Consider the following 21,533-nt stretch of genomic DNA (forward strand, 5'->3'; position numbering starts at 1 on the left):
GAGAGGTGGCACATGGACTGGGAACCAGACACGCTCCAGCTCTGCAGAGCTCCTCAGCAAACAGGGAAGTCCCACCGAGATGTGTCATTCACACTTCCCCACATTATTTCTCTGTATACAAGAACAGTTCTGGGAAAGCAACCAGCCCTTGCCTGTTGTTTCATAAGAAACACTCAGTGTTCCCAAGTCTTGGCTTCTCTGACTTCTGCTGCAATTGATTTACACAGTGACTACACACCACAGAGCCTAATCTCAGCCACTCCTGGGCTCCTGAATGCAATGCAAAATATTTTATGAAAGCTGACAAATTTCAAGTCTCTTTCTGTTTCACTAGTTTCAATAGCTCTGCTACTCACTACTGATGGTACAGAGATCTGTGGGAAGACTCAAACCAGTTAATTACCCTGAAGAACGCTGAAACATTTAGGATATAGAAATGTTTGAGATGTAAGAGTTTCTAATTAGGATGAGGGGTAACACAAATTTAAAAATTAAATAATTTCTAAATATTTCCAAACAGTATCTAAGGTGCACCAGCAAAAGCAGAAGCAATTTCGAGAGGCCCATTATCTTTGTTTACAGTAGCTTTTCTAAGAATAAGCCTGTCAGTTGAGTTGAGAGAATTAGTCCTGAGAGTTTGCTTGTGGGGAGGACTAAGATTTGTTTTGCAAGACTTAGTCTACAATAATTAAGCCTTGCAGATCAAGGTTGAATAGATGTTTTCAGATTTTTTATCTTAGTTTTTACTAAAAATGAACAAACTGTTATTAGAAATCAAATGAAAGGAGAATAAATGTTCCACTTGTGTTCTTTTCAGCACCATTTTCAGCTTTGGTTCACATACTGTTCCTATTTTAATCAGCCACCAGTTTTAGTTTCTTTCCTACACAGATACATAAAAGTCTGCCAATTACCAGTGAAACAACTTGTGAAGTTGTTAGAGTGAGGCTTAAAAAGTCAAGAACTGCAGCGGGGCTGCAGTGGTTCAGCGAACGCTGTGACATTGACAGTGCAACTGACTCATACAGGACTTTGGAAGTGATGCAGGTATCAGTAGCCTCAAGGAAGTTTCACAAGGTTTTCATCCCTAGAAAACAGCACTGTGGGGAATTTCTACTGAATACTGGGGCAAGGATGGCACAAAGAACAGGATTTACAGTTGTCGTGCAAGCTTTTGGGAACCCTGCATTCTGCACTTAAAGGACATGATATTGAGACAGACAAAACCAAGTACATAACTTCTGTACACAATAGTTATGGGTTTTGTAGCTTTTTTTCTTTTTAAGGTCTCTGAAGAGGATAAAAGACAGAAAAATAAGAATTTGGAAAGCAAATTTTCACAGTAGTTTACAAAGATTTCTTCACACAAAACTGTCTCCTGTCACATGCACAGCCCACCAAAGGCACTGTGTAGGAGTGGTGCTGATTTACCCACAAGTCAGACTGTAGTGACATCTTTTTTTGTTCATTGGTTACTTCCCCTGGTGGCACTTTCATTATTCAAGACCTGCAGCAATGTGTTCTACAGGAAACCAAATGGATCTAACAGCTTTAAACCTTCAGGATGAGCTCCCATTGTATTTCTGGGAGTAGAACATATTTGTAGAAGCTGTAATGGGAACAGTTTCTTCTGTATTCTGAGTGACTGGTACAACTCTTTTAATAATATTTAAATAATATTAATTTCCTTTATCAATATATACAATATTAGGCTGAAAAATATGTTTAAACATCTTAAAAACAATTTTTTCCCACCAAATATATGCTATATACAACTGCTGCACAACCAAGGATCTACAATCCAACAAATACACACTTGCTCAGAATAGTGACTATGAAATCAAACTAACCAGGTTTGCAACATAATCCAAAACTATTTGGTCAATCTTCTTTTTTCCAACATACTGTAGATGTCTCATAAGATGATCCTTCAGCTGAGCAACCATCTAAAAAAAAAGCCAACAATTCAGTATCCCTGGGCATCTTCAAAGAGACACAAAAGCTGCAGCAGGTGCAGGGCCTGATTAATAGGCATTGGCTCAACAAAACATTTCCCCATTACAAAACTCTGGAGTGAGATCCCAAGCTACTGTACAATCTTGCTAAACTCAGCAGCAGATGTGAATATTCAAAATGGTTACTTGGTGCAAATTCAGCAAAATGAACACAAAGTTGAGCTTTCAATGATACTGAAGAGAAAAAGCTTACAGCTCTCACACCCCTCTGTGTAAAGCCAAGGGAACAGGGTGAAAGAAGGATTTAAATATAAATATTGAATCCTGAGAACAGAAATACTTGTTACAAACAAATAAACCTGAGATTTTATGATAGAGAAAACTAGCACAAGTACAATTTGTTGTAGTTGCCAAGAACCTGAGAATCAGAGTGATTAATGGCAATTTCAGGTTAAACATTAATTGTGAAGTCATTAAAATTGGGTGTTTGTTATCATGTAGTCCATGCCGCTCCCTATTCCTTTCTGAAACATTCGCTGACCTCATGCAGCTTCAGATTGCAACTCAAGTCCACGCTGGCTCTTTGCTGAGAATTACTAAGAAGCTCAGAGTGAAACTGGAGCAAATAAAAATCTCTGTCTGAAGGAACTTACACGTAATCTCAGTGTGTCAAGACAGCAATACAGGTATGAGGAAGGCATAGACAAAGGACAGCAGTGACCTGCTTTTTGGATCTGTCAATAAACAGAGGGGAAGGAATGTAGAGAAGCTTCAGAGAATGAGAGGCAAAACTTGGAAACAGGGAAACAAGATTGCAAAGAAGGAAAGTTTGCCTCAGATGTGAACAGACAGGACAGTGTTGATCTGCTCTTCGCTGCTGAGATCTTCTAGTGCATGCTGAAGAGTTAGATGGTTTTAAAAGTAAGAGAACAAGGGATAAGCCAAGATGTGTATTCAGACAGAGGGAGGACAGGTACAGATTTGAGACAGGATTTATTGCCCAGAAGCAAATAGATGATAGATCCTTTAGGGAGATCACTGGTGAAAACAGTGCAAAAGAGGAAGGGACATCAGAATGGCCACAGTAGTCTCAGAAGTGAGGCAGAAGGAAAAAGAAACAGTAAAAAAGGTGTTATATCAGGGAGCAAGAAGATATCTGCTCATCAAATTGAGAAAAGCTGTGTGGGGGAGGAATTCACTTTTATATGTTTTAAAGGCATAAAGTAGTCCAAAAATAGCTGACAGATTAAGATGACCTCCCAGTCTCTAGCCAAAGTTATACTGGGAAAAAGCATTTTGACAAATCAACTTTCTATTCCTGTTTTTGCCCTATGCCTTATGATGACCTGCTAAGATGATATAATGACTATGAACTCTAGAACTTAGGAAATGCCATGTTTGCCCCATAGCTACTCTGAGTGAGCTTCCACTCAGCACTGGAACTTAGACGGTGACTCTTCACACATCCGTGGAGCGTGTGCGTCCTCTAGTGCATACTGACAAAAGCACATACCAGTCCCATGAGCAACTGCTGCTGATAATCCTCCTCTTCAAAGAGAGGTACCAGCCTCGCCTCTGAAATAAACATAGCAACAATCATTCAAGGACATGGCACTACAGAAATATCACCAGAATTCAACCAGCTTCAAAAGTACTTAGGAACAGACAAGCAAACAGAAGTTGTGGTTTGATCTACTCAGCTACAAAACTAAGATAGTGAAGAACCATGGCCTGCATGAGAGAACTGAGAAATGGAAAATAACCATTTATCTGCCATCCACTACTTCTTTTCTTTGATATTTAAGTAAGAGTTATCACAGTGTGGTGACTCAAGAGAGTAAAGAGGCACAGAGAACCTTCTGGTAACACCAGTGCTAATGCATGTGCTGCTTAGATCTTGTCATTTACAAACAAACGAACTATAGCAGCTGCATGAGTTTTCCAAGGAAATGGCTAGACAGAAAGTAAATAGTCCAGGGAATCACCTCCCACTGATTCTCTCCCATGGTCTGGCTGCTTCTGTTACTCAGATTTGCAGACCACTATGAAAAGAACACAACTTTTCTAACTAAGTGGAAGGAAATTGTAGTGTCTACTGGAATTAATAACCTGTATTTCCTAATCAGTGCTTCCTGTCTACTAAAACAAAGGAAGAAAAACAATCTTCTATTTCATGATATAGATAAAACCAACTCAACACTTTATGGAACCAAGTGCTGAATTCTTACAATATTTCCACCTGGTTTTGCTCACCTTGAAATTTATTTACACCACCACTTAGCAGCACAGAGACCTGTACTGCTTGATTTTAAGGACTCAAGGATCAATCTACAGGGAAACACTACATTGATGCTTGTTACTGACTGGCAGCTATTTAGAAATTCTCTAGTAACAATTGAACATCTGACTTCTTTATCAATAAGCAGCTTTGAAAACATGAAGCTGAGGTTCACAAAGTTGATACAAAGTCTCTCGAAGTCAGAGCCCATTGCAACAACTAGCAGCGACACGCATGCCTGGTGTCAGGGGCTGCAAATGAGTACACTGAAAATGCTTGGTAATAAAGGACCGAGCAGCACTTAGATCAGCATCATTTTACAGCACACAGTGGCAAGGCACACAGAAGGCACTGATGTGTGAACAGCAGGAACATAATACACTACTAAATTCAGTTTTACTTATTTGTGACAGAGGAACTGAGCATCACAAAATCTCAAGTGTTTCTGGCCTAAGGAAATTCATCACACCTGCTCTCTCTACACCATGTTTTTTCACCAGCCCTAATCTCCTGCACAAGATCTGATGTTGCAAAGGCAGCTGTAAGTGGACAAGACTCAACAGTAACATGGTGTCATTGACACTCTGCTCCACAAGAAAAATCCTGAAGAAGATATTCTTTAGCAGACTAAGTTTTACTGCTTATGTTGTTACATCCAGTATGAACTAGGGGCTTTATTTTCAAGCATTTCCTAGTCACTATGTGAAAGTTTTCTTCTCATCTTAAATCCTCAAACTCTTCTGTACTGAAAACACACATAGCAATTTATTTTTAGCAAACAGCTGGATGGAAATATCCTAATAAACCAAAGTCTTACAGCTAAGGCCTACATCAAGAAAAGTTTTACTTACCAGAGTCCCAAGTGTCCAGATGAGAAAGCACCCTGGGGTTTGAAACAAAAATCAGTGTGTTTCATATGCAATACTCTGAAGGCTTTCATAAGATCATTAAAAATTCAAATGAGCCTTTGATCTTTCAAAGACAGCTAAAGAAATCTGAGAACAGTACATATGACTAAATTTAGTAAAAATACTAGATAGCATTAAAAAAATTCTATCTGTCTAGACTGCATGAGAATAACTTCACATCTACCATGAATTCCCTAGCTCTAGAGCCCTGTGTGTGTTTCAGATCATGCTGTAGTGATGACAAGGATTCCAATAACCAGTTTTCACCAGGATAATCTTCTTTAAAGATATCCAATCAGATACCTAATCAACTAATTAAATGTCACATTAAATCCTTCAACATACTTGTGCAAAATAAGATAGGGTAAATATAATAGAAACCAGTACATACTTTTTGGCATTTTCAAAAATATTCCTCAAATAGACTGTGGTTCTTCTCTCCTCTCTCTGGTTTGTAAACAAACAAAAATCACAAAATGAACTGAACAGAAGACCAAATAAAATACTCCCTGACAGAATGAAGATGAGAAATAAAGTTGGTTTTCCCTTTGAATGGAAATAATACACAGTGGGGCCTCAAACCATCTTGCAAGTGTCCATGCTCATAGGCATTCACACACGTGTAAACCACGTGATAATACAGCACAAGCCCTGCTTTTGTTTAATTTCTTCCATTTTAAGAGAACAAAATTTACAGGCAATCACCTTAGGTGAAATGACTGCAAATCTTTGCACTTCTCATAATCAGATTCCCATTTATTTATCTTCAAAATAAAAAACCCAACTCATCCATGCTTGACTTTAAAACACCCATTTCAGAGGCAGCTCTGGAGAGTTCCAGTGTTTCAGTTCCAGTGCCTCTCACCCACCTCTTCTGAAAGGTTACGCCATTCCCTCCTGAGCACATTACTCTGGTAGTGCAAGTGTGGCTCTGCATACTTCACACTCTCCAAGTTTGAGCTGAGTTTCTCCCAGAAGCCTTTGGAGTTTTGGAACTGCAAAGTGTTGCAGAAGAAGCATGAATATAACCTGATCTCTTAAAGAAATACCTCATCACCCTCCCACTAAGTGACTGCAAAGATATGTGATTAATGTAGCTTCAAAACAATCTAAGTGAAAAAAGTTAAACCAAAGTGCTTCAACTAATTTCTCTTGATGGCATGGCAGTGGTAGCACTTACTCAAACTTGAGATCAAGATTTGGTGCCTGGAAAGAAATGAGTATTTCTGGGTCACAATTCATCTGACCTATTTACACGTTTGAGATGGGAAGAACTGCACCACAGACTACACTGGCCATATTGTCTAGACTTCCTCTGACTGTAAAAAGAGCCTTAGGCTACTAACTTAGATATAAATGTTTTTACATTTGGTCAAATAAATCCCATTTCAGGTTTCTAGTAGCTCCAAAAAGAGGAATACCACCATGGCCATGACAGCTGCAGGCTGCCACCATTTTCAAGCTGCATTAATACTTAGATTGCAAACATCCATTTACCAACCTCAAGTAACACTGCTTCCTCCCAGAAAAGAAACAAAATCCAAACATTTCCACAGCAATTCTAAAGCATTTGACTCTAAAGCTAAAATTAATTTAAACTCAGCTGTGCACAGGCAAGAGGAACAAAATCCGAACAAAACCACACTGGTTTCCCGAGCTAGTTCTTGGACTGGGTATAAAATTTGAAGCTGCTGTTTATAAGGTGGGTAAGATGTGATCATTGCTGAGGAAGAGATGAAATTAAGGCAATTCATTTTGACAGTTTTAAAAAAGAAGAGATGGTACAAGCTGTTCTCGCACCTCTTAATATACTATATCTCCCAACACAGACACTACAGTAATGACATTTGAATAAAGAGAAGTTTGAGTTCACAATATTCCTCCACCTTGCACTAACATATTGAATTTTGCTCTCTCTTCTCAACTATTCTACAAGAACAATAACTTTAAAAGAAAACCTCAAAAGGGGGAACCCACTTCCTACTATAAACTATAATTTGTCAAGGAAAATAAATCTCCAAGATTCAATCCTGCCAGCCACTTTCCTCTTGCTGCCAGTGCCTATTGTCACTTTATTATTGTAGCTGCAGCTTGGGTTTTGCTTCATGTTAGTTATATTTAGCAGCTGCAAACTAGGAGCACATATGGCACCATATGTTCACTCTGTTCGACCTAACTCATGAGATCTACAACCTACTACTGCAGAACGTTGCCTAAATGTTACCAATATGAAACCAGAGAAATATTAAATACAGCATGAGGGTATCATCTAGTGACCAATCCATGCAACAGCACCACCACTGCAAAACTGTGTTCAGGCCACACCAGACCTGGATATGTGGCAGAGGGAAGCAAGACAGCAATTTTCTTTCATATATGAAATGTCTAACAGGAAGTGGTAGACTTCAGAGTTGTCTGCTTTTAATCCCAAAAAGCTGAGTTGTACTAGATCTCATTTAAAAAGTCAAAAGCTTGAAGTAAAGGATTTTTAAAATTACATATACTGTTTCTTGAGGATCATCAGGACAAGGCCTAGAAAGAGAAGGCTTCTTTATCTTAGGTGTTTATTCGGGAGACATTTCTAGAGAGTCAGGAATTAACACCTAAGCATGAACACCTAAAAGACATTGCACTACCAGAAGTCAAAGCCAGGCCTTATCAGTTTGCAATCCATGAAAAGCTCCCATGAAGCCTTTCATAAGTAGTGGGTTATTGACTGAAGATAGAGAGCTCTCTACTATACCCTTTGAAAAGATGTAGGGTGACAATTGCCTTCAAGAGGCCCATGTCTCTCTGGACTGTAGTGCTGTGTCTCCCCAGCAGTGATGGCATTCATAGAGCTCTGTAACCAACCTGGCAGCTGCACAGGCAGCTACTCCTTAAAACATCACTCTGCACCTCAGGGGTTCAGCACAGCATGAGGGAGAAGCTCTTTTCCTGTTCTCTGACAACTTCTTGCACTATATATTTTCACTCTTCCCCTGGACCTCCTCCTATTTTCTTTATTTCCCTTCTTCCTCCTGCCTTCTCCCTTTCTGACTGAACTTACTTGCACCCCTGCAAGTTTGGTTTGTGCTTAAAAAGGGGGAAAAAATTAGACGTATTATTGCAATCCTTACGTAGAGCTTTTTGACAATTGGACTAACTGTTCCTCCTTTCTCAGTATATCTTGATGACCAGGAATTTAGTGATAAAAACACCTGATACCCAAATAGCACAAATTTTTTTTGTGAATATAGACATGGGCCTTCCAAAGGCTCTCAAAAACTCATGGGCTTGACAACTCCAAAAAGTGTCTCAAAGTAAAAATTCAGCATTGTTTATAGCATTGTGAAATGTCATAAAATCTTTGCAAAAGAAATACTACTTGTAGGACCAGATCTGTCACCAGGGTCTGACTCCAATAACATGCACCAACTGAAACACCAACTGACTACTTAAACTCAAGCCATGGTGGGTTTGGTGACACTGGTGTGGTACAAAACAGCCAGAGCATTAAACCTTACCCTGTGCATTAGCATCTTTGTCCTCATGCAGGAGTCAGAGCAATTTGCCATCAAAAGTAGCAGGAAATATTTGTCTTTAGCTCAACTCTGACTTTTTCAATCTGTTTAGGTTTCAGACAGAAATAGGAAATGAGTTCCACAATCAGGAAGTATAGCTGCTAAAGGCATGTGCCCCCAGGGGCTTGAGGTTCAATCTCAGACAAATTAAAGGCCTGCTAACTTTGACCTTAGTGAATTACAAGGATTATCTAGCAACAAATTTTCTCAAGGTCTGATTTTCCCAGGTGTCCCAGGTCCCAGGGCAGCCTTTCCAAGCAAAGAATGCAAAGCCCCATTCCTTGACAGAAACCCTATGAATGTGTGCAGCACTGCTGCAGAGTGAAAGAGCAGTGGGCAATTCCACTAATTTTTAAAAGATTCTGTGAACAGTCAATCTTTATGACTAATTATAAGCACGTCTTTAAAGACCTATATGGAACAACATTGTCATGTATACAGAGTCTAATCCTGTGTGTTGCTGGTGTGTTTAAACTCCTCACTCTTCCCATTAGCTCTCCACAACAAACTGCTTATTAAAATCCACTTTCAGATTTTGTAGGGGAGACTTAGGAAAATTTCAAGTATTTCTCTAAACTGGAGCTGAGGGAGTGGAATGGGAAGAGGGGAAGAATCATTCATGTTGTTTTCAACGGAAAGTGCAATTTCCTACCCAAACAGCATGTGCTCTCCCCACACAGCCCACTGCCCTTTCCAGGCTGTGCAGGAATTTGTCTAGATTTAGTAGCCAAAGCCCTGACATAAGTGCAATCACAGGATGCTCTGGACAAAAAAAAAAAAGAGAGGGTCACGAACCATCCACACTAATGGCAGCACAATGAAATAGCCCTCAAAGTGGGCACATGTAGACACATGTAGAAATCCTACTTGTCTGTTATGCCACCTCTGCCTTCAGCAACCAAAGCCATAAAGTGAAGTGGTACCAATCTGATTAATGATAATTAATTAGTGAATAATCCTCCCTGTTGAATAGAGGTGTCTTCAGAAAGGGAAAAAAAATCCCACCATCTTTGAGTCTGATTAACTGATATTTTAGTAAATGCATAAGTATTTCCAACAGGGTAATTTTCTGTTCACAACTATTCTTGAATAGGGCTGCATCATTAATATTTAGCACATTCCCAACCCACAAAAAAAGCAGCTACTAATCTCCAAATACAAATGTGGTTTTATACTGGAACTTACCTCTAACACAGGTAGAGAAATAATGTCTGTGGCACATATTACTCCAGGGACCACCTATAAATACAGAAAAATTATTTATAGTCTTATAATTTAGCAGAGAACATGGGGCAACTAAATGAATCCCCATCACCCATTTCCTTTGTGAAACTCTCTACCCAGCCAAAACGGTGCCCTCATTTAAAAAAAAAACCCAATTTATTAGAACGGTGTCACAGCAGAGAAATTAAAAGACACTATTTGCTCTAATTGTAAAGTCTTGCTTGAAGTTATTTTACTTCTGCAAACTTACTTGTAAATCCTAACTCTACTGGTTCTGTCTGTCCTGGAAATAACTGCATGATTTTGTTGGTTAAATGTATTCTGTCTTCATTATAAACCTCATATGATAAGGAATAAACTAATACTTCATTATGAAAACTGAGATATTTAACCATCCATTCAATTATAATAACTGTTCTTGGTTTTGTAAATGCTTTTATTTGTTGACAAAAAATTTGACTCATGGAAAACATCACAAAGGGTAAGACTTGGCAAACTAAAATAGGCATAAAGCACAGGTATCAATTTGGAGCATATCTATGAAAAGGTAAGACACACAAGCTATAGACTGCACTGAGGGATAAAAAACAGCCCCTCTAGCTATTAATTACAGTACCAGCTGTTATCTTACCCCAATCCAGTCATGCAGTGATGTGTAGGGCAGGAGTTTATCCAGGTTCTGTGTTTCTGGACACATTCTGCAGTACAGGGAGGCTGAATGTAATGTAAAAAGATTTATAAGGGCAAGATTGTATAAACTATCAGTTAACAAGAGTAGGCTTCACAGTTCCTTATCTGACACTTTTTAAGGGACAAATCCTGCTGCTGTCTCTGAAACAGCTTCCTCCATGGTGGAACTGGTCCCATTCTGTGCACAAAAGGAGGAAGAGAAGTCCAGATGGCTGCAGGGCCAGGTCAGCTGCTTGGCTACAGCTCAGCACTGCAGGGGTCCTTTGTGCAAAGACTGTGCACTGGCTAGACTGAGGAATCAGCTATTAGAAGAGAGTATCATGATAAGCCAAATCCTTTTGAAAAAATGGTTTGGGCTATAGCTAGGGGAGAATGGAGCTGAGGAACCAGTCTCCGGAGACCTAAAATAATGATAAATCCATTTGTTCCATTAGACAGAAGAATGCATTTGAAAAGTTTTACTGCCAGTCTGATTTTGAGATGTCTATGTATCTCCTAAACTATTGATACTGTCTCTCAATGCCACAAAATGCAGATTAGTTATCATAAATCATAACTAAAAAGTTCAGAAGTAAGAGTCAGTTTGTACTGCCATGGCCTCCCCTCAGTGTCAACTGGAGTAAGCAGGAAAACTCAGTATGCAGGAAAAGAAATACCTACCTATGATAAATTCCTGAATGGGGTCAAAAGAATGGCATGTTGACATGTTCTCAGAAATCCACCGAATAATCTGTCAGAATGAGAACAGGGAGCTTGTCATTTCTCTCTGTTTAAGTAAGCGTTGTAAGAGAGTATAGAAACTTTGGTTTTAGTAGTAACACTTTGCATGGAGTAGTGATAGAGACACAAATGCTTTCAGGACAGTCTGGACCAATAAGGGGGTTTAGGGCAGCCCAGCTTATGAGACTTTTGGCACTGCCAGGTGAATTAGGACTTCTCTTTGGCTGATATCATTCATGCCCTGCCCCTGCTTTGTATATGACATCAGTCACTGGAAAATAATTTAGAGGAGATTCTTTTCCCACCTGCATTTCCAAGTCTTCTGTGTGTTGGAAGTAGAGCAGGGCACAGTGAAGAGCTGCCAATCTCTCATAGTCTCGTTTGCTCTTTTGTAGGAACTGCAGCAAGGCACTGTCACTGATGCTCACATCATACAGACTTCCTGCTTCACAATCCAGGGCTGTTGACACCCATGGGGATCGGATGGAACAGTTTTGTAATGTGTCAATTCTTGCATCCTCACCTGAAGAACATTGGTTTGAGAACAAAAAGGAGTAAGAACATAAAATTTGCCCGCTACCAGTATTACTCTTAAGACTCCTAGGCCCCCAGCAGTAAGAAAGATTCTGCCTCTTGCATTAGCTGCCCTGGTATTATGCAGAAGAGGAGTAGGAATGGTGTTGACAAGGAAAGCAGACAAGCACAGTCCATACTCAGTGCTCTCCTTCCCTATTGCTGACACAGAGAAGGTGTAGAGATTTGAGGCTCACAATGCTGCCCCAAGGCAAATCAGAGTACATGTGATGGAATAGAGCAGAGCACAAGGACAGTAGCACAAGTTCAACACTAGAATTAGCACCTACTGGTACGGCTTGTACAGGTCTGTACATGTAGAATGTACATGTACATTTGTAGAATCATGATACAAACTTCTATTGGTGGATCTCTTGCCATCAATCCCAATGGCCAGAACAGGAATGTTCTGCTCTATGATTACTCACTGAAGCATCTGACCAAAACCACTTTATTTATGCTAGTACTATTGTTCACCACCATGGTACAATACAGATACTGTATTTCAGACCGTTTGCATCAGAAATCAGGCCCACCATACATCAGTGATGCTTTCCACTCATTTTTAGCAGGACACTATTTCATTATGCATACAAAATAGGTATTAGCTTCCTGTGATGCTGCCCCTGCACCAGTTTCCACAATTTATGTCTCCTTCACCCAATCAGGACAACAGATTTCTGTTTTCAAACAAAGGCACCCCACTTTCAAAAATAAACCACTTCCCACGAAGATGTGTTTGTTGGAAATGAAGTAACACACATCTCAGATGAGACTCTAAATTAAATTGCATCAGCGTGATCAGGTGAAGGAAACACAGATTTCCTTTCCCCACACCCTCCAAATACACACATTTTGAGCAACTCAATTGGAGGAAGGAAATGTAAAATCAAATTTACATGTCCATGTGAAATTTGAAAACAGTGGAGGACCAAGAACCATGTGCAAAGCTGGGGGAAGGGAAACTATGAAACCAGGGCAGAGAATTTCAAATTCAGTGAAAGGTCTTCTTCCATTTCATAACAAGCAAGAAGTATGAAATATATGAAGTATGAAATATATAAAGTATAAAATGCCAGTTCAGATTCTGTCTAAAATGAAAAGTAGCAAAAATGTCATTCTTATTTTTTCAGTATCCTTCCTTCGTCAGAACACTGTGCAATAACGAAACATTGAGAAATACAACTTTCATGTAAAGAGATATGAACAAGTTTCCACAACAATGAAATTACTTAAAGCAGTTTTACTATACCTGTCAGAAATAAACTATAGCACAGCAGGTCAGGATGTTGAATGTTCAGGAGGTGCAGGAACTGGCCAGGCAAATAAGCAGCCACATAATAGTCTATTTAAAGAAACAACAGTGGTCAATTTAGCACTTGATCACTTATTTGCTTTAAGAGGCTCTTTCACATGATTCTCATCCTGGCCCACTTCTCTGTGAGGAATTGATTATATCTAGGAAATATAAAAGGAGTTAATTAAAAGCTGCTCTTGTACTAACACAGGAAACACTAGCAGTACATTTGGAGTTCTAGGGGAGGATTCAAGAGACTTGAGAGACTCAAGAACTCAGCAGCTGGTGTCCAGCACAGATTCTGAGGCAATTTCAGAGGAAGCTGCCTACTAATAGTGAGGTGTTGCAATATCAAATGCCAAATACAGAAGTCATGCAGAAGAAAAGCAGCAAAATAACACTGCTACCTAAAGTTAAGAAAAAAAAATCCTTTCCTTTCAGAGAAGAGTTCGCCATTTGTCTCCCTACTGCAAACAGAATGGCAATCACACAGGGAAGTAACACAAGTAACCCACCAAGATTCATAAAAGCCACTTCCTTCAATTGATGAGATTCTGTTCTTTCTAGAGAAACTGTAAAAGTTTTGTTGTAACCTGGGGAAAAACAAAAATACTTTAAAAACCTCAAACAATAAACACCGTTTGTTACAATCCACCTATGACTTTATAGCTAGAAACTTTGGCAGTGCCCATAGACTCAACGGGGATATTTTACACTCTTTTATGGGGTTGTCTGCATGGACAGATTTAATCCATCCTAAACAGAGTTCCTGCACACTCAGTAGACTGGCACCTACACAGTGCCATTCTTTAGTGTGTGAAAACCAGCCATGCACTGCACAGCTTATGTTTGTGTTTAAAGAAGCATTCCATCCCAGAGCAAGCTTGTGTAAAAATACCTTTCCCCCTGCAAAAAAAAAACCAAACACAAATCCTTTACATAGCTGTGTTTCACATTTTGGTCTTTCAACTGCTTTAAAGAATTTCCACTTTGTTTATCTGCATGCCCTATTGCTCTAATTTAGTTCAGCTCCGTTTATACAACGGCCAATTTCAGACCTGCTGTGTTTGCATGGGCTTTGCATCAGCACAGTTGTTGTTTTAATCTAGACTTGTACCACACTTCTGGCACTCAGTAAGAATGACACAATGCCATCAAACTTCCTCTGGCTCTGAGAAAAGCTGGAGATTTAAGTAACTAAAGATGTCATGATCAGGATGCTACTTAATAATGTGTGGAAATTCAGTATAAGATCCACAGTTTACAGGACCACCAAGGGAAAAAGTCACCGACAGCAACACTACAGATGAAGAGGTGTCAAAAGATAAAGCTTTTCATACAAAATACTAACTGAAGTTAGCTTGCAATGAGTCAGTATACTCTCCATCATCACTTTGTTACTTGCCAGCATGAGCACATGCGAGCTAAAACCAGCACTGCAAAATTCAACTGCAACATCGTGACTTCTCTGTTTATGCTGCAGTGACTGTTTTAACACAGGTGGGAAGCTTCCAGTCGAGATTACAGAGGTTGCAGAACAAACTGAATTCCTTACATGTCTCCAAAATATGGCTTATGGACCCAATACACCCCTGTTTCTGTGGGTCACTGCAGGACAATTACTAAAATTCTCTTGTACAACTGATGAATCTTACATGAAACCACAAACAGCTCTCCACCGAACAACTCCATTCCACAGAGGTCATTTCAGATTTAGCTAGTCAATGTCACCATATTTATCCTAGCTTCCTTCTAGTACAGATCAGGAAGTACAAGAGCCATGGCTGGCTCCAAGCAATCCAACAACCCTTTGGCTACACATCAGGTGCGTCGGGAAATCAGCCCTTCACAGCAGTGCAATGCACTGTGTGTCACACCCAAAAAAGACTTCTCCAATTTGTTAATGCCTTCAAGAACACAAAAAGGTAGTTCACTCAATCCCACAACGTTCCATCAGCAAAGCAACATGTTGGTGCAGCTCTTACACACAAGAAACATCCTGGCACACGAAAGCAAACAGTTAAGGTAGAAGAGAGACACATTGTGCACTTGAACACAGTTATTCTGTACTATGCAGCTTCTCAGCTGAGAATAATTTGCCTCTCTTGTCCATGTATCAAATAAGAAAATCTTGATAATGAGAATTGTTATTCTGATTGGAATAAAACAATGTCCTTTATTATTTTAAAACAAAAACAAAGGTCTTAACTTTAAGAGCTAGAGCACCACTTACACAGCAACTATTCTTAGAGTTGGGTGTTGCACCTCTTGCTGTGAAAATGACATGCTGAACTGGAATTCTAAACAGACATTCAAGCTAAGAGCTGTTTGCTCTATTTCCCATACAAATGCCTTATGGCATGAGTACAACACACCTGCAAGCTCCCACAGATTTCATTGATGTCTGTGCTCAGCACGCCGGGAAGTCTGGCTAGAAATAAGGGACCAAATTAATAACTTACAAGGCCACTGGTTTGAAGCTACTCACTCAGCATCAGGCAGGAAGTCTACAGCAGGAAAGTCAACTCTGCAGCTAAAGGCAGCTGCTGTCTTTAAACACCAGCCACAGTAGTTTATTGTCTGCAGACTTTGGTAGTTATTTGTTTTGAAAGGCATTCTGTGACTCTTTCAGAACACTGACAGTCTCCAAAATAAAGCACACTAAATTGACAAGTTAGTCTTACCTTTATGTAAAAAATATATGGAGTACATGATCTCATGAGGAATATCAGAGGCTAGACTACAACACACACACAGGCCTCCTAAAAAGACAAAATAAGGAAAGAAAATTCACTTGTCCAGCTGAATATCTAGACATCTTTATACTGTACAAAACTAAAGCAAGACTGTTTCAAATTAGAAACTAAAAATAATTTCTCAAAAAAGGTAAAGATTACAGGAATATCTGTTATGGACTCTAAACATCATTTAGCTAATGAAGCAAAATCAAGAAAGAACAGAGAAGTCAGTCTGGCATGCTGGAAACCTGGGTCCTGACATGGCCAGTTCTTCCCTTTAGGGGAAGTACATTTTAGCCCTTCCCAGGAGAAATGCTTGCAGCCAGAAAACTGATCAAGCCTTTTTCTCCACAGACTGCCTCAATCCAGATATCTTCTGTTCACGAGCTGTCAGATATGCTCAACAACATAGTGAAGCACAGTTTCTTTGCTTTTCAAGTAATCTCATATTGGCAGCAGCATGAATACACTACTAGAGCTTTCTCACACCAGAAGTGATAGTCACTTCTCCCCTTTCCAGCCCAAAGAACTGTTAATTCCTTTTTCAGGAGAGAAGTCAGTTGTTGGGACAAGTTTATTTCAGCCAGGGTACTGCATACAGGAATGTTTCTCACTTCCAGCCTAATTATACATTAGACTGATCCTGTTTTGACCCCACTGGATGGTAAACCTGCCTTCTTCTCTTATAAAAACTTTAATCCCCTTACTCTGATGCTTTGGCATTCATGTTAGAAGCAGCTTCCAAACCACATTATCTGAATACAGTTGGAAAAGCTCATCCACAAATATGACCACTCACCTTTTACCTTTATTGAAAGTTTATCATTTAAAAGAAGAAAAGAAAGTAATACAAATACAGGTACTGTGGTGTAAAAAAATAAGGATGTGTATAGAAGCTATACAGAAAATGCCACAGTACAGAAAAAGCACAAGTACAAAAAAAGCACAGCTACCAACTTACATCATTTGATTAAATGCCTCAGTATTTCACACCACAAGGCTGTTCCATAGCTGTGATACAGATATGGCTGAGACACTTCACACTTCTGCCTTCTGGGGAACATAACTACTTTCTTGAGACCCAATTTTTCTTTCTGCTTATTCTTAGCTGACTGAATGTTGTTTGATACAGTTTTGCTTGGATATTTGATTCATTCAGACAACAGACAGGGCATTTTGCCAGAGCACTTGGCTTCTTTCAGAACATGCATCATTTTTAAAGTAGCAGCATCAGGACTCATGAGGAAGACTGGAAAAGCTCCAGCAACCCACAAGGCTGTTTTATTATCAACAGCTCCCTTCCAGCACTGTATATTTCTTTCTTGTATGCTGGAGGCTACTGTGTACACTGCTCTATAAAATGGCACAACATGCAAGTGAGCATGTTCAGACTGAAGTGTCAGTGGGCAATGTGCAAGCTGACCACAGAAACAGCAGCTATGGGGGATTAGTAACAGGATGTGCATCTTTCAACTCAACAGTTTTGGTCCATGTGTCAACAAGCTGAACTACAAACAACCAGAAATAACAAATGGTGCTTCATTAATACAGGCAGAAACATGGCAGCCTCAGACCAGCAAGTGCCCAAGCGCTGTTACACCTGACACAGTTCTGGCAATCCCAGTAGAGCAGCCAGAGACTGAGAATACACCACAGACTCATTTCCTACCCTTAGCAGTGCTCTCTGCAAATTAGAGCTGGGTTGTGCTGCTGCAGGGAAAGCTTGTTAGCCTGTCGCACCTGTATGGTAAGTGTTTAGTGTGAAAAGCCAGATCTTCCACACTACCCATTTCAAAATCACTTGCAAACAGTAAAAGTTGTAGCTGAATGTCTCGAGGTGAGAAGACACGTGAAAATATACTTAGATGGACATTTATCTTTCCAGAAATAAAAGGGAAAAAAGATCTTGACCACAAAGGTCAAAAAAAAAAAAAAAAAGAGAAAAGAAGGAAGAATTTTAAAATTAAGTTCTACTCCTATTCAGGAAACGGCAGTTACAGCTCTGGCACTCAACAAAGTCACCCCACTGAGATTCTAAGAGTCACCTATGATATGCAGACATTAAGTTTTCCCTAGGAAACTTTAATTTTAAATTCTTCATTTCTGTTCAAGCAAAAACTCAAGACATGAGGCTGTAACAGCATCTCAACAGGGCATCCAAATGCCACAACTCAAATACAACATTGCCCCAGGGCATTTTGTCTAGTTGTACTGACTTAGAAGTGACTTGCCTCACTTCAGCTATCCAAACATCTCTCATTTAGACTCCTATACAGCTAACAAAGAAAGAAGGATTGAAACAATCACCCTCTGGAGATGCCTATTTCTCTCTAGAAACATAGTCCAGATGCCTAACTTTCAGGCAGATAGTTAGGTGATGGTAATCCAGTGCCTATTCCAGTGCTAATCCAGACCTCTTACTGCCTGCATTTTTTTTAATACTGAGCAAATTTAATAGAAAAATATTTTTAAAGCACTAAGAGAAAACATAACAGCACAGTGTTTCCTTAATAACCACTGAATTCTGGACATGCGAAGTTAATTCTGAGACTGGAACTGCTTGATCTCAGCTACTCAAGAAGTACATGGGAATATTTATCTGGAGAGATTTCATCTGTGCTGAGTGTAAGGAACAGAGCTATTTTTCTGCTGTGGAACTGAGAAGTGAGAAAGGAAAAGTGATTTCATTCAGAGTTCAGATTGACAGGAGCCAATAACAGTTTCATAAAAATGGGAAATTGCATGGAATATTCCAGTCTGAAGTTTTGCCAATTATGCTTTGCCAGGGATGGCCGAATGGTACAAGGAGGGATTCTGGCATTAATATCAGAGGTGTGCTAGCAGTCCCGCAGAAGGTACAGTCTGCACCACAAAGAACTTGCAGTCCAGTCTTGCAAATCACCACTGAGGCACAAAAGGGAACTTTAGTGTGATTACCCACAGTGTTCTTCAGCAACTAGGTATGGTTTTAGCACCAAAATAACTTGCTCCAAACTGTTAGTTACCCAAAATGACATGTGCAAGGTAATCCTCAGTTTCAGGCAACATTCAAGGAAAAGCCACATAGAGTAAACTCATTTAGTCACTGCAATTTTCAAATTATGCGTTTTACAGTAAGTGCAGTGAAAAGCACCTGTGAAAGGTTCCACACAGACTTTAAACATTGTGTCACCAGACAGAAAAAAACATTTTATTTCAGAGTAACCAAATAAGAGTCTTGTTGGAGGATGACTGAATTTCATCCTAAACTCAAGGAGGTGCTTCAATCTGAATAAACTCCAGAGGACTTTAGGTTTAAAAGGAAACATATACACAAATCAGTAATATTTTCCATTATTGGACTGGCTGTTTATATAAGAAATTGCCTTGCTAAGAGAGAAAAAGCATAATCTACATTTGAAAGATAGAAACTTGTCTTTCTCTTACTTCTGATTCCTTCCCTCTACTCTTTATAAGTGTGCAGTTTGCCTTGGTAGGAGAAAAACCCATGTAAGGAAGTTGTATTTCACTTGATTTGCATTAATGGAAATTTCAGTGCAAGTGGCAGACAGCTCAGCAGTTCACTGATGTGCACAGCAGGCTTTGGGGAGTGACATGTAAAGCCTCTCCTGCAACACTTCCCGGTACAACTCTGCTGACTATTCAAAGGTTAAACAGATACCATCTCTGCCTGCCTGTGTGGTCTAATTCAGAAGCTGGAAAAAGCTGTGATGAACAGGTACCTCTTGAGACCAGTTTTTAATGCAAAAAAGTTCATGGCATACATTAGGATGGAGGGAAACTCCAAAATCCTAAAGGTTTAACAAACATGTTAGGTTTTAGTTTAAAGAATCATATATATATACTAAAGCCTTGAGTAGCACATACCAAGTTTAGTATCACATACTTGGGCCCTCTAAACACCACATACTAACAGCAACACGAAACTCTTAAAGCCTGCATTGTACATGCTCTGTGTACATATGTCCACTCTGTAACACAAATATATACTAGATCAGAAACCCAGACAAAACCTTCCTTGAATTTACTTTCTAACACAATTCTGGTCAGCTTTAACATTAGATTGCTTTAATGTAACACACAACACCATACTTTGGTGTTCTGAAACTGACTGGAAAATGCTACGGTGTTCTTAGGCTGAGATATTTCACTAGAGGAGGGCATGGTACCAGCTCTTTGAAGCTGGGCTACTAAAAAGTTTCTGGGTGACTGTTTTGTTGTTGGTGTTGATATGTAAAACCCTGGGTACTTCAGCTCAACTTCACTGCAGCTTTCAGAAGGTAAAATTTATTAAGGCAAATAAAGCACAGTTGCCTTCTTCCTCTCCTCACAGTTGCCTTCTTCCTCTCCTCACAGTTACCTGTCAAGTATGCTCTAAAGGAATACAAATCTCACACTCACATTGTAAATGTTTGTATTTTTGTGTGGTTTTCAATATTGTATGAAGAAATTCAGTAATCAATTAGGACTATACTGCATGATAATTACTAGTGGAGGTAATTTTGACCATATTTGTATTTGTTCATTACCTGCTTTACTTGTAAAAACTTGAAGGTTCAAAGACTTAGATGCAACATCTTGATCTTGACAGTAATCATATCCAAAATTCACAAGTCTATGAGCAAATAAAGATGACTAAGTAAATCACTTCATCCACAGAGATTTATCACAACAAAAATATCACCAGAATAGTCACTATGTAATCAAAATATACTAATTAAATTATAATCAAATGTTCTGTAATGAAAGTTAAATTAGGCTTTAACCAATTTTGCTCAACGCTGTTAGAAACAAGAATCCCAAAACTGCACACTGTTATCCATCAATTTATAACATACCTGACAACTTCATATTCACTTACTGCGTTGTCCAGCCATTCCCATACTTTGAAGTGAAAGCAAATTCTCATGACATACTGTAAATCCAAATACTTGTGACACTGATAACTCAAAGGTTTTGCAGACTAACTGTACAGCCCATGTCTGTAAAGCTACATTTTAATCTGCGATACGGACACTACTTTCAGTGGAAATGCTTGAAAAGAAAAGCACAAAATCACACTCACACAGAATTTGTTATACCATTACATTTTCAGTCTCATGCTGCCTGTACTTTAATGGTCTTATGTATCTTTAAATTTACAAAGCCTATTTTCACCCTGCAGAACACCCAGCAGAAGATTGTAGTCAGTCTGCTCTAGTTTTTGTGTTGCTGGGTGGGTTTTCTGTTTGGTTGTATTTTTTTCCAGAAAGTATTTTGACCCTGTAGGGGTTTTCCCCTAGGTCTTCTGCAGTAATTTTGAAAAAAATAAAATAAAGTAAAATACAGCACTGAAGCTCTTACAAGAGCTGTGTTCTTTCAGCACCAACTGCAAGGGGATACACTGCCCTTTTATAGGGCAGCCTGCACATGCAGGAGCACCACACTGGGCCTCATGCACAGCACTGAGGCATTCTGAGAGCCACAGCTTGGGCAGGGTAAAACTCAACTACCTTCAGCTACTGATACCTGACCTAACAGCTCTGGCCTCCCTTTTTATTCACAAAAATACACAGGCCCTTTTGGAATGTAAAGATCAATGAGGATT

At 39.4% G+C, this 21,533-nt stretch overlaps 1 protein-coding gene across 4 annotated transcripts in view; it reads right to left on the bottom strand.

Annotated features, from left to right (window-relative positions):
• Nucleotides 1-21,533, bottom strand: part of GSAP (gamma-secretase activating protein) — a 69,802-nt gene that overhangs the window by 34,955 nt on the left and 13,314 nt on the right. For all 4 annotated transcript variants that reach the window (XR_004239990.1, XR_004239991.1, XM_032107807.1 and 1 more), the window contains exons 12-24: nucleotides 20,476-20,561; nucleotides 15,893-15,970; nucleotides 13,724-13,801; nucleotides 13,164-13,256; nucleotides 11,644-11,861; nucleotides 11,279-11,348; nucleotides 10,560-10,642; nucleotides 9,890-9,943; nucleotides 6,011-6,136; nucleotides 5,533-5,588; nucleotides 5,085-5,116; nucleotides 3,469-3,530; nucleotides 1,851-1,946 (exon numbers count right to left, since the gene is read on the bottom strand). Coding sequence is in view for 2 of the 4 variants with exons in the window: in XM_032107807.1 (XP_031963698.1) it covers nucleotides 1,851-1,946; nucleotides 3,469-3,530; nucleotides 5,085-5,116; nucleotides 5,533-5,588; nucleotides 6,011-6,136; nucleotides 9,890-9,943; nucleotides 10,560-10,642; nucleotides 11,279-11,348; nucleotides 11,644-11,861; nucleotides 13,164-13,256; nucleotides 13,724-13,801; nucleotides 15,893-15,970; nucleotides 20,476-20,561 (1,132 nt within the window). In the remaining 2 variants the exon portion in view is untranslated. The remainder of the gene's footprint in view (nucleotides 1-1,850; nucleotides 1,947-3,468; nucleotides 3,531-5,084; nucleotides 5,117-5,532; nucleotides 5,589-6,010; nucleotides 6,137-9,889; nucleotides 9,944-10,559; nucleotides 10,643-11,278; nucleotides 11,349-11,643; nucleotides 11,862-13,163; nucleotides 13,257-13,723; nucleotides 13,802-15,892; nucleotides 15,971-20,475; nucleotides 20,562-21,533) is intronic.

Source organism: Corvus moneduloides, chromosome 4 (genome assembly GCF_009650955.1).
Source record: "Corvus moneduloides isolate bCorMon1 chromosome 4, bCorMon1.pri, whole genome shotgun sequence".
Classification (NCBI taxonomy): Eukaryota; Metazoa; Chordata; class Aves; order Passeriformes; family Corvidae; genus Corvus; species Corvus moneduloides.